At 32.4% G+C, this 13768-nt stretch overlaps 2 protein-coding genes and 1 pseudogene across 2 annotated transcripts; 2 read left to right on the forward strand and 1 right to left on the reverse strand.

The window, feature by feature from the left end:
- The first annotated feature begins 2721 nt into the window (after positions 1-2721).
- Positions 2722-9597, forward strand: LOC114371847 (annotated as a pseudogene).
- LOC114370149 lies at positions 5949-7059 on the forward strand. The gene is made up of 3 exons (XM_028327434.1): positions 5949-6262; positions 6369-6415; positions 6660-7059. Exons 1-3 carry the CDS (start codon positions 6031-6033, stop codon positions 6789-6791), a joined length of 411 nt encoding a protein of 136 aa, XP_028183235.1. The 5' UTR covers positions 5949-6030; the 3' UTR covers positions 6792-7059.
- A 904-nt stretch (positions 9598-10501) lies between the features above and the next one.
- LOC114370707 lies at positions 10502-11895 on the reverse strand. Its single transcript, XM_028328099.1, has 4 exons — positions 11285-11895; positions 11089-11172; positions 10938-11005; positions 10502-10837 (listed from the first exon to the last, which is right to left on the reverse strand). Exons 1-4 carry the CDS (start codon positions 11684-11686, stop codon positions 10804-10806), a joined length of 588 nt encoding a protein of 195 aa, XP_028183900.1. The 5' UTR covers positions 11687-11895; the 3' UTR covers positions 10502-10803.
- Positions 11896-13768: the final 1873 nt, after the last annotated feature.

Below are 13768 nucleotides of genomic sequence, written 5' to 3' on the forward strand. Positions count from 1 at the left end.
AAAATGTTATACAAGTCAACTATATTCATAATCAGTCATCGTGATCACAATAAATATTTATATGCTTTATAGCCTTAGGTCATCAAGTGACATACTGCTTCTAGATTCCTGTTGTCAGGTATTACGCATTCGGACAGTACCTTATATTTTGTAAAATGAAGATTAGTCTACTAATATTTTATTTTGTAAAATCCAATTTAAAATATACAACCATCCATATGTATCCTAATTAACAGTCTATATTCATGACTACATGAATGCATGAATGTAAGGAATCCATTTCCAATCGAATAATCTCACTTAACCTACGGTTAATTAAGTCTCGTCTTAACAAAAACGTATGCTAGCTCTACAAAGAGGTAATGGTATCCCCCCCTCCCCGGCCACCTAAAAAAGAAAGAAAAAAACAATTATTTCACGCCTCACATTTGACATTCCTCAACCAAAATTATAAAAAAGAAAAAAAAACAATTGTACTCTCTGATGATGTTAAGCCAGAAATACTATGGCTTACAAAACTTCCTAATGCATCAGAATCAGTCAAATATTTTAATTACTACCTAGCTAGCCACTGAGTTTGAGAATGGTCTAACAAGAATGACTTCTTTTTGGGAGTGCAGAATGGACACGAATGACTTTAATCATAACAAACACTCTCATGTTTCAACCAACAACTAGCAGTGGACATTGCGGCTGCAGGCCGGCCCCCGTACAACACATGAACATGATTATTCAAATCCAAGAGGCAAGATGTTTATGTTATCTATCATCTTGTCCGTTCATGTTTCAAGTTAAATTTTAAGGTTTTTCTATGTGAAGTTTCAACCTAGCTAGGTTTATATGTGCATGACATATGATTTTAATTTATTCGAACCACAAGATGTTAAACTTAGTTTTTTATTAGTTATTAAATTATTTATATATATATTATGTGATTAATTGTATGATGAAAAATATATAATTATAAACAAGTACTAAACTTTTGGGTTTTATTTTTTTAACATATTTAACGTGGATTTCATTATGAGCTAGTTAGTGCATTGTTGACCAACAAGGTAAGTAATAAGTTGGCCTACAAACAAGATTTTGACATGTTATTGATGGTAGCATGCCTTTCCGCTGACTCTGAATCACTACGATTAAATTAAAGAAATTTGTATTTCGAGTGGATTAGTCGGCTTAGAAATCTAGATCCACAATCTAACCATAGAAGTTTCTCTGTGGATTTATATTTCCATGACGCCTAGGTGACTCTTTGCCGTACGGTATTTGCTGCTCGATTTGGAAAAAAAATTGGTTGCAATTACTACTAGGTTTGACTTGGAAACCTATGATTACTTGTGATAATTATCGTCATAATTTTAATGTTTACCTTACCGGAGTCAAAGTTTAGAAAAATGAATATAGCCAGCGTGATGGTAAACGGGCAAAGCGGAATAGTAATACTTGAGTTAAGATCGAAACCAACTTTAGTAAGCAAAATTAGAGGGCAAAACTTTCAACGTTCAACACAGAAGTAAAAAACTAACCCAACAATATTGGCTAACAGGAAATCAGAATGATAGGCACTTGCACAAACATGATTTTGCCAAACAAACTCGGCATCACTTCGTAGTTGTAGAATTTGCACAAAGAGTCTGATGATGTAGATATTATATAGTAAACTAAGATATTGTGATAAATACTCTAAAGAGATATGGCTTCGAGTTGGGCTACAGGCTCCTAGACTTCTCACAACCCAAAGTGTTTCTCAATGGGTCATGCATATTGTGAACACAACTCCCTCTTCTCTTGTGTTTGCCACAGTATGGTGTTTATGGAGGTGAAGGAATAATGTACGTTGTCTTTTCAGATGAGGTTTGGAGTCTTCATCATGTATGTTCTATGATTCGACGAATGCCTCCTCAACCTGTTCATAGGTGACTTCTTCCAAATGGAGTCTCCAAGTTCTATGGAAAAGGCTATGCGTGTCTTGCTGAGTGTCTAGTTAATTTGTTTTCGGCTGTTTTCTTTCCTCATGTACCAAAACTAAATAAAAAATAGCCATGTGCTTTAAGTATGTAATTTGGGTTGATATTCATATATGTGAAATAACATCTTTTAGGAGATTAAAAGGATCCAAATACACTGAGGAATTAACCTTTTATTGTCGATAAGAGAGATTTCAACCCCAAAAAAAATTTGAAGTTAGTTATTTGCATTCAATCCCGGCCCGTAGAGAATTACTTATGAATAAATTAATTAGTTAAGTATCAAACCTTTAATACTGATACTTATGGTTTATAATATATATATATATATTCTTACTGAGGTTTATAATATTTTTTATATTTGCCAAGATGTAATAAGTTGATTTTTTTTTGTTAAATCATACCATATTATTTATAATTTAGATAATTATGAAATTACATTGTTGCTTTTACACAATACAAACTACATAGTCTCATACTTTCATATCTATTTTCCTCTTAGAGAATTTACATACTCTTTTTGAAATTTAAACGTATAATTAGAAAGGGGGGAAATGGCGACACAAAAAGTTATTTTTTGCATAATAAGCCCAAAAAGGTTTTGACAGGAATCGTGGACTAGATTTTTACGCGGGCCTAACCTATGGGCCATGGTAGGTTTTTCCCGCCATGAACAAAAGACCTTTCATTCTCTCCCTGCAAATGCAACGCAACCGTTTCTGACGAAGACAAGAACGATAACAAAATTGAAATTGAATTGAGTGCGAAGAGAAATGTCGCAAACCCTAGGATTAGGAGGCGTAATCCCTCGCTTCGTGAATCGGTCATGGCTCCGAAACCTGACGGTGCGTGCAATGGCATTATCTTCCTCCTCCGATCACGGAGACCAGACACGTGGTGGCCTTCCCCGCTTCTACTCTGAAACTCTTCCTCCTTCCAAGGCACTCTCTTCCTCTTTCTCTCTGCTTCTTTCACAACTCTTTAATAATACTACAAATCATATCACTCCGCACTTCCATATGAAATTCATTCGCACTAATGGATGTAGTTTCAATTTGGAATCAATTTTCAGTTAACAACGCCTTGTTTGTCATTATCCTTGTTGTGTTGGTGATTTATATTTATAGACAGCACTTAGCTTCATCGAGCTAGGGTTTAAGGAAAAGTTCTAAATTTGTGTCTTCAAAGTTCGTTTTAACGGCTTGCTGGCATTTATTTAATTTTTTCACTCCTAAAAAATCATTGCGGTTACCATGCATGCCTTTTATTTGGTTTGTTTAGGTTTAGGTAGTTTTTATTAGTTTATTAATTTTTACCTGGGATGATGCAGGGTAGTGTTATACGTGTGCAATGTGATGAATTCTGGCATATGACAAAAGTTTTGAGGTTGACCACCAATGATAGGTAATTCTTGTTGGTTGCTGCTCGTGTTTTTTGCCATTTTGTCTTGTCCTTGAGTTTTGATATTTCTTTTGCCAAATTGAATAGTCTTTTATAGTTTTTGAAGATTTTGTTGATTGTCCTAATCATGCTATTCAAGGGTACAGCTCTTCAATGGGAAAGGAAGTCTGGTAGAAGGATGTATACAGAACATTGATCGCACTGGACTTGATTTTGTTGCATTGAATGATTTGATATCAATACCTCCACCAAATACACAATTGCATGTATTTGCTGGTTTTGGTAAGTTCTTGTAGTTTTCTGTCAAACTACAACTATTATTAACTGTTGCGTATTTTCAACACTTGATTTTTTCCATCCAATTTTTCACTCATTGAGAACCATACCTGTCTAGGTACTCTGAAGGGTGGCCGTGCTGACTGGCTTTTAGAGAAATGCACAGTACGTTTCGATAATATATTGAGATTTTATCTGGTTAGACTTACAGCTTCTATTTGTTATGGTTGTTTTTCTTTTATTCATGTTTAAATGCAATAGGAACTTGGAGCCAATAGTGTTACTCCTCTATTGACTGAACGTTCTCCATCAATCTCCTGCAAATGGGAGTGAAGTTGGGCACAGCAAGTGTGCTTTTGAATTCCTTTCTTTGTGTGACTGGTGTATTTGCCATGAATATTCATATTAAGCTATTTGATACAGGGATGCCTCAGTTGCTCGGAACTAGCTTTGGAGGCATTGCTGCTTGCATATTCTGGTATTTGGTTACCGTTTTTCGGTATAAGCACAAAGCCTTGGTGGACTAGTTGCCTGCCTAATTGTGTTCCAAATACAAATGTAATTTGATTTGGAAGTTAATTTTCTGTCAGGTGCTACAATTTTTTTCACTACAAGACAACTACTGTAAGTCAGTAACAATTTGTTTCTAATATATTCCAATATTTTTTCCCAATTTTAATAACTTTTCATGAGAAGATTTCTATTTCAAAAGATAAAATACTGTATATTTTTTATTTAATAATTAAAATGAAGTGGATAATTACTATAAGTCTATTTACTTTTATTCGGTTATTCCTTATCGAAAGTGTAATATAATAAAAAAATACATGGACATAAAAATCTCTTGGGCCAGCAAAGCAAAGGGTTAGTGTTTGATTCAGTGGATTAGAAAACATTTGTAGTTTCTGAATGCAAAACAAAAAAAAAATCCATTTTGATAATTACATATTTAAAATGAATTTTGTTTCAAAGTATTCAAATAATATTTTTTTAAAAACAAACTAATACCCATTATATATATATATAAAAAATAAGATTACTTTCAACTCAATTTTATCTATAAGAACTAAAAAAAATTATCAATTCTACAAAATTACATTGGTCCTATATCAATTCTAGCAATACACTTCCAAATAGATACGTAATCTGTTAACGTTTTGTAATAATCTTGTTTAGGGCATTAAGCAGACCAATTATATTATAAAATAAATAATATTGTTATATATAATATTAAAAATTTTAATGTATATTTAATATTCATGTAAATTTAAATAATAAATTTTGTAATAATTAATTTTTATATAACTCATACGAATTATTTAATATGTACATTTTTTATAAATAAAAAATATTTACTATTAAAAAATTAATTTATTAATAAATTAAAAAAAACATATTTTTGAAAGAAAAAAAAACTTACAGATCACGTAATCTGTATGAGTTAACTTGTACAGATTACGTGATCCGCATGAGTCATACGGATTACGTAATCCGTATGATTCAGACAAATTATGTAATCCGTATGAGGTATACGAATTATGTAATTCGTAAAAACAAAAAACCTTTAAGGGCATTTTTGGAATTTCGTTTTAATGCTGGGTGCACAATCAATTTTCCTAGTGCACCTAGCAAAGCCTCTTGTTTAATACCAAGACTTTGGGCATTTAGCTAACGCATGTATTGGGCTGGACTATGCGATGATCGTTGGGAGTATCATGTTTTAGCTACAAACCCTAATCCAAATTGGGAAAAAAATCCCTATTTACAAAATAAATAACTAATTACTCCAGGAATCACCCTTCAAATTGGTTAATAATTCGTCTTACAAAAGTTTTTTTTATACATACAATCAACAATTAAATCCTAATCAATATATTTAAAAAATTCAGTTATAGACTAATTATGTCAAACTTTGCTAATAAAATTTACAAGCTTTCATACTATTATTCAATCACAAATTATCAAATAATTAAAAAATAATGGCATTTACAATAATTATTTCAAAAGATTATGTTCAAGATAATTTCCAATTAATTGTAATGACATTATTATACCAAAATTAAATCCAAATTTATTTCTTCTTTCCTGTATTGGAAAACGTTTTATACATTATCCCACGGGAGGGTGATACATGAACCAATCTATACTAATGACCTATCAGAAACCATTTTTTTTTTTTTTTTACAAATTATTCAGAGCTAACTCAGCTAAAAAATAAAATGAGAACTTTTTTAGTGAAGTAAGAAATGCTTTTGGTTTTCATTCTTTGCATAATTTAGTCCTACGCAGTTAATATAGTCCACATGTCTTGTTCTGCTTCATCTCGTTATCCATTCGGGATAACTCTTGGTTGTTGCTAAACGAGACAGATGAAAAATATCCGATGAGTAGTTCAATAGGGCAAAGCATATTGATGGCACTAACTGTTACAGTAAACAAGTATGCTTCATCTAATCTGCAAGCTGTTCCCAGAACACAAGGAAAAGTAGCAACCAAAAAAACCACACCAACCTTAAGCACCAATGTGGAAATGGGAAGAAGAGGACTTGTCTTATCCACTGTAATCGCCACCACGCAAGTACCTGAACCTGACTCTAGGACTCAGCTTCTTAAAAGTATACACATTCTCTCTTCAGTTTTCTTGTGTCTTGTGTTATAACAATTACTTGTATTGGTCTTTGCTAACATTAAGGAAATGTAATGTAATGAAATTTTTATCAGAATATCAGAAGAAATCAGAGGAAAACAAGGAGAAAAATGACAAAGAGGTAAGCAAATCACTAGCTGAATTCCCCACCTGTGCAATTAAATGTTAGAGATGAAATATATGATGCAATTAACGTTTTTTTAACTTTAATGTGGAAGTATGAGTCAATGAATTAATTGATACTTTGCCAGCTGAGGAATATTATTATCTAGTCAACCACATTCAACATTTGTCTTTAGTGTCTGCATAGGATGTGCGTTTATGTTTTGTGATGTGTTTAATTTTTTTATCACATTGTTGAGCAGAGGCTGGAGAGTTATTACAAGCGTAACTACAAGGATTACTTTGAATTGATGGAAGGGACATTGAAGGCAAAGGATGGGAAGCTTTCTGATACAGAAAAGGGTATCCTTGATTGGCTTCAAAAAAACAAGTGAAAGGTTTTCTTAATTGTTTTACTTTCCAGTCGGTGGTGCTCAGATGACATTGAATTTGCTTCTGTACACTGTTGCTTTACCTATGGAACTGTACATTAGAGATGTACATAGGTACCTTGTAGATTGTGATTCCTGTGTCCTTGAAATCCTCCGAGTACAACTATTTCAAGTGATCGAGTTAATGAATTTAATTTGACATTGGTATTGGTTGGCATCACATTCTTCAATAGTATATTGTACCACAATAACTATATTTCTCTTCTTCACATTGGCTGGCATCACATTCTCCATTTGCTCCGACAACTCTAGCCTTATGTGGTTTCTTCTTTCTTTCTCTTTTAGATTATTTCTCTCTCTCTTGGGGGTATTTGTATATGGTGGCAGTTTCTTTCTTGCAAGATGGGTCACCGAAATTTGATAGATACTGAATAGGAGAGGACAATAGTTGGTTGCACAATAAGATAAGCATTTCACTGCATTGCCATGACCTGTTCAAAGGACATGAAAATAAAATATTATTGGCAAGCTAAGGTTTCAAAGTCAACCCTCAAAAAAATACCAAGGATTTTTGTGACTAAGCTACCGAATGATTTGGTAGTGTGGTCAAACATTAGCTTTAGGTTCACCAATCACCACATGCATTATTTGCTCACAATTGGCCATTTAAAACCAAATTTCATGATCATTCTTAAATCTTAGCTCCCAAACCTAAGGTCGTCTAAAAGATAAATACTGTGGGAACTTCTATAATAGCATTGTGGTAATTGACACTATAACTTACATAGTCACCAGCCAGCCAATTATGTAACTAGTGGTTTGCATACCCTGCCCATGACTTTGTATCAGCTTAATTGGAAGAACCCATCTTGTACTTTGGGGATAAAGCTAACTTTATGAAGCCTGTTTTAAGATTGAATTTCCTTTATCAATGGCCTCTAAGTAGATATTTTGAGTCAAATCTCTAGCAGTTTGTACCTGTATAAATATTTATCTCCCATCAAGGTTTTGTTTGTATTAATATTATGAAGGATCAAATTTCATGATCAGTAGCCACGTAGTTATCCAGTGGTACAATTTGGTTTTCTTAATCTTGTCCACAAGTTGTATCAGAGTCTCCAGCATCCCACATGTGAGGTCCAAGATTGAACAGTTGAAATTAAGTACGAGTTTCCAAAATATGAATCTACGCTTGAAAGAAAACAAAATTCCTTTGGGATTTGAAGTGTGGTTTTGAATCTTTTGACTAATGGTGAAGGAAGAATGATTCTGCCTGGTGAACTTTTTCAATGTTGCTCTCCCATGGGCATAAGAACCATTATTACATTTTACCGTCTCAAGTGAAATTGCATTTTACCTTTACTGCATCAGAAAATAGAATAGTAATTAAAGACTAAAGTAAAGACTCGTTTCCAACCGTGTGGGATTTTGCAGTGACGTAATGAGTTACTCACTGTCCATCATCAGGTTAGGTTATAGTATGTAACACATTCATTTCCTTGGAGAAATTATTGTATGTATGAGACTACTACTAGTGTGTTTGCTTCATATTTGCAAAAGAGAATTAATTTTTTTTTCACATGAAAAACACCACAACTCTCTGTAACTTGAATATTTTCATGATGAAAAATTGAATTTTATGGAGCTATTACGAAACCAACAATACTATAGTGTCTATGGTTTCGGTCACTTTTATGTGATACGTAATAATTCTTTTTTAAAATTAAAAATTCAATTATATGTCAGTTAGTAGATGATAAATGTTTTGATTTTTGAAGGATACAATAATTTTTTCATTGCTTGGCATAGAGCTTGCAACCCGCATGAGTGCAGAAGTTGTCCCGAGAAATGGAAACATGCATACTAAATTGGCAATGGTCACATAAATATAAGATGAGACAAATAGACTGCAACAAAGCACCTTCCTTACTCTCTTATAAGGATAAAGGGGGTTTGGTTTGGGCGATGGTTTGAAAAACAGAAATGTTTTTCCCACACCCTTTTACATTCTTATCCATTTAGATGGAATGCACTGGGCTCATCAATTTTAAATTATTTTCTCTCTCTCTAGAAGTTCATTTGTTTGATTTATCTGCAAGTTAACCTTTTCAAATTTTTTTAGTACTATTTAGTTACCAAGACTCACGTTGCCTAACTTCAAATTATATAAGAAAGTTGTAAGATCACATCTTACTATTGGACCATATGAATAGAAAGAAAAGAGATAAAGAGAAAAAGAAATGAAGAGGAAAAAAATCTAATGAATGTGATAAGAAATGAAGAGAGACATAGAAACAAAAAAAAGTTTTTGAATCACTGTGTTACAAATATAAAGTATAATTAATCTTTATAAAAAAAAAGTGATTGAGTATTTTCAATGAGGTGTTACTCACAGTCTCAGCATAAATATAATATGAGAAAAAATGTGGGCTGAGATTATAATTTTTATCATCCTTAACATGTGGGCTGAGATTATAATTTTTATCATCCTAAATTCTCAATGGGCATCTTTTCTTTAGCTTTTTCAACATTTCTGGACTCAAGCCAGAATATTTGCCTTTATTTTAATAGTAACTGACTAGGAATAAAAAAAATCAAAGGCAGGATTGTGGATGACATCAAGTCCTATGACAGCTTCCAAGCAGACAGAGTAGGAGGGAACAAACCCACAAAAACGAACATTACAAATCATATTTTAAAAGAGGATCCTTCCAAAGGAGATAAAGTTGACAAACTAAACAAAATGGGGCATGTTCCTTTGGGTCAGCAAGATCACAGACAGGATCTCCAGTGCCTAAAAGAGATTTAAAGAGATACATATCAAATATTCCAACATCAACTTTGACATTTCCTCCTCATCTTTGTACAAGGTCCTCGTTGCCCATCCCTCATAACACTGTTTATCATTTTTTTTATCAATAAATTTTAATTTCGTTAAAAATATCAATTGGAGCATTGGGAATTCGAAACTATGATATCTTCTTTCATTCTTGTTTCATCTTTTCTCAATTAATGGATCGATCTTACATCTCTTACTACTTACCATCTTGGTTTTTTTTGGAAACACATTAATAAGTCTTAATTCTGAAAACACTTCAACTCAGAAAAATAATGGACCTTTGTCTTGTCTTGTCTTGACTCTCCCTAACACTCTTAAAGGCCTTGTCCCTTTTAACGATTAAAACTTTTTTCCCCTTAATTTATTGTAATCATGGCTACTACAACTAATAATATAAAGATTCTACATAATCAAATGTAAATGAAAAGTGATCCTACCTAACTCACAAAAGGATCACGTAACCTTTATCTGAATTATCCGTGAAACGAGCATCGATATGTTAAGTCGGCAGCAATTAGTTTTGTTTTGCTTTACTACTTACCAAATAAATTATCTCATTGGATATCCCATTGGATTATCAAGTGCATATCTTTCAAGTTTATCCCTAACTCCTTTCATGATTAAAAAATTTCTTTCAAGTTTATTATTAAGATAAATATGTTAACCATTGAATTTAAAATGAATTAAGATTTTGTATTTTAAATTAAATTAAAGATTAGTGTACTCCTTTCTTCACCTTAAATTGAATGTAGACACAAGATCTGCTCTTAGCCTCTTACTCAACTCAACTTGGAAGCTCTTAACGTGGAAAAGTTGTATTTATTAAAATGCTAATTTTATACAGCCAACGAGAAATAAGGCTAGGCTAATTATATTTCAATTTTAAAGCGATTGAATGTTAGTACTGCATTTATATTGAGCTTGAGGCTTCATGGAAAACAAGAGGGGAGCATGCTTACACATACACAGAGCCTGCCTAACTGATCTACCTTGTAATCATCATTCATTGACAACAAAATTAAATTTCTACAGCAAAAAAAAAGAAATCTAACTTGTCTTTTCAGGTTGTTTCCCACTACATTAACAAGAGAAAAGAAGAGAAAGGTACAGGGTCCCTTTCAATACTAAATTCCATCAACACCATGATTCTCCATCCATAGCAAAACTCATATATCTTCACCTTATCCCCATCCCTTTCCCTCCATACCATCTGCCAAACAAAGAATGCAAATAAATAAATAAATATGATCACAATCACAACCAAAAATTAGAATTATGTTTTCTTCCCGTGCATATAAGAAGAAACTTACTTTTTGCCTTGAAGCTCATTTCCTGATTGTAAGAAACCAAAGTGTTCTCCTTGGAATGATGATCTTCCCTGCAAGAGTACAAAATGGTTCTAACTTCTAAAGAAGTGTAAACTAGTGAAATCAGAAGAAGAGAGTCAAGCAAATTAATTACCTCAAAATAAGTTGCAGAAAAACCTTGAGAATAATCTAGCATACTCCCTATGGAAGTTTGTTGGTTGGCCACATTAACATTGTTCTGAAAATTTGTCAAGAACAATGAGTAACAAACACATTGCAAGCAAGCAGTTCATCATTTTTGGTAAAATAGTACTAAAAACAATGAAATAGCATGCAAGCCTCAAACTTACAGTGGAAAAGTCAAAGACAGGAGAGCTAGCAGTGTCATAAAGAAAAGAAGGCAGATGCTGCTGATCTTCAAGGTGTTGTTGATTTTCTTTAATTTTCTTCTTCTTTGTACCACTCTTGGCCTGCATCACTGCCTTCTTGGATGCTGAATAAAAGCAACCATTGACTTCTTCATTGAAGTAATTAGCCTCATCATAATCTGGGAAATGTGGAGGTCCAGAAGAAGCATCAGAAACCATGGACAAGTCCTCCTCCTCCTCATCTTTGAATCTTTTGTCTTTGTGTTCCTCCTCATAAGACCCCTCAGTTCCACCAGCCTTCTGGTTAAGGAAAGATTGCTCCAGGTATAGAGTCCAACCAGACTCACACCCACTACTGCATATTTCTGAACTAAATGTATTCATCTTCCTTTCTTTCTTTTTTCTCTCTCTATATATTGTAGTATATAAGAAACTATAGGAGACTCCAATTTATGATGAAAGAGTGGTAAAAGGGTGAAAAGAATGGAACAAATTGTGAAACTCTAACACACCCTTTTAACGGTATGGCAATGTGGTTTTGGGGTGCAATGTCCACACATCAAACCAAGTTGTATATGAAGAGTTATTAGTTGGTTTGAATCCTGTGTGCTCAATCCTTTTAAATAGCATCTTGAGTTCGATTTTGTAAATGAAAAAAATATAATTGAAAAAAAAAATCACTAAAAATAGTGAATTAAATTTTTAACTGAAATTAGTTACTAATAAAATTAATGAATATTTCACAATTATAGTATTAATAAATAAAAACAAGTTTGTATAGAAATAATAACAAGAGGGAATAGGAGGTGGAAAAGACCAAAGAGAATCAGACTCAAAGCTACACTAGTTTTGTCCTCACTCTCCCTTTCTATGCCAGTGAGTAAGTGCCAGTTGTGTGGGTTATAGTGGGTGCATATAAGAGAGAGAGAGAGAGAAAGCCACATGCTAGACAGCGAAGCACTGTGTACCCTCTTAACAAAACAAAACAGGGTGCACGTCTATTTCCTCTGTATAGGAGTACTACACCTATCCTTTACTTCAGCAATCAGCACCAGTACTGTGCAATGCATCTCTTAACTCTTTCTCTGTCTATGACCACTGTTATTATCCCAAGAATATATAATGGTTAGTAAAGGGTGTTGTTTCATTATAGAAAGTGATTCTCCTAGAATGGATTTTATTCAGTATTCAAAAACATGATTCGTAGGTCGAATGCAAAAAAGAAGTGTAAACGCTCTTCTGAACATAGATATTAGACAGTACTACATTGTATTTGGTATACATCCTAGTGCACATATTTTTCCTTTTGTGTGTCCATTAGGACATTAGGTGTGGTGAGTTTAAATTTCATGGTTTCAAATTTGCAATTGTACACTAGAAAACAATGGTTCAAGGCAAACAGAATTGTATTACCCTTTTATGCAGACTGCTTGGTCAAATGACCTTGTCTTTCTTTCTTAAACTTTTATATAATTTTACATGTTTCTATTATTTTTTTAATTAAAATCATTCATCTTTATAGTGCAGATTAATAAGTAAAAGTTTTAATTCTAACTTGAGAATAACACTTAGCTTTACTAGTATTCTTTAATTTTTATCCATTCGCAAAATAAGAAAATTAAAATTATAATCTTAATCTTTTACATTTTAACTTTTATGTCTTGTAATTTTATTCAATCACATTATCCATTATATTTAATATTTGTTTCCCTTTCTTATCTTTCTTTTTCTGTTTATATATAGCTCGTGTGGGTTATGACTTAATAAATAGTCTTTTTAGAAATATAAAGCAAAAATATATATTTTTATAACTAAGTAAGATAATTTCAATGATTCCTTTTGTTTTGAGAAAATATTTTTAATTAATATATATATATATATATATATATATATATATATATCATAGAAATAAATAAAATTGTATAAATAATTTATATAATATTAAATACATTGTAAATTATTTAATATTTTATTAGTACAACTGAAAAAGTAAATTAGCTTTTAGCATAACTGCACCAGTGGAGAGACTGTAAAATTCTTTTGGGGCATAGTGCAGTTGACTAGGATTTTATGTATCCACATGCAATCACATTCACAATCCTTCTCTCCTTTTCAAGATTTTACACTGCCAGGATTTGCATAGGCATGTGGACACGTGTGCATAGAGTTCGGCTTATTCAAAAGGAGAAGCTTAAAGTGAAGTGATAACAGATAACTACAATTACTATAAAAAAAAATACAGATTATTATAAAATATTTAGATATTTTTAATAAATTATGAAGTTCTTGAATTCTATTTTTTTAGGTTTTTAAAATAGCTTCATACTTTTTATTTTAAAACATTCAAATCCGTGTGCATGGTATATTGGTATACAATATATATGCGAAGTTCCAATTATTCATACTATTCAAACACATATGTATGCACGTGCACATGCACTTCTATCTAAGTTCCACCTTTTTTTT

This window comes from Glycine soja, chromosome 10 (assembly GCF_004193775.1).
Source record: "Glycine soja cultivar W05 chromosome 10, ASM419377v2, whole genome shotgun sequence".
In the NCBI taxonomy this organism is placed as follows: Eukaryota; Viridiplantae; Streptophyta; class Magnoliopsida; order Fabales; family Fabaceae; genus Glycine; species Glycine soja.

Bases quoted from the DNA above. Each gene is read 5' to 3' on its own strand.
- LOC114370707 (XM_028328099.1), bottom strand. From the start codon at position 11,686: ATGAATACATTTAGTTCAGAAATATGCAGTAGTGGGTGTGAGTCTGGT. The intron at 11,173-11,284 runs GTAAGTTTGAGG...ACAAATTTTCAG, and splicing joins CTGTCTTTGACTTTTCCACT to AACAATGTTAATGTGGCCAA. The intron at 11,006-11,088 runs GTAATTAATTTG...GTACTCTTGCAG, and splicing joins TTTCTGCAACTTATTTTGAG to GGAAGATCATCATTCCAAGG.
- LOC114370149 (XM_028327434.1), top strand. From the start codon at position 6,031: ATGAGTAGTTCAATAGGGCAAAGCATATTGATGGCACTAACTGTTACA. The intron at 6,263-6,368 runs GTATACACATTC...AATTTTTATCAG, and splicing joins TAGGACTCAGCTTCTTAAAA to AATATCAGAAGAAATCAGAG. The intron at 6,416-6,659 runs GTAAGCAAATCA...ATTGTTGAGCAG, and splicing joins AGGAGAAAAATGACAAAGAG to AGGCTGGAGAGTTATTACAA.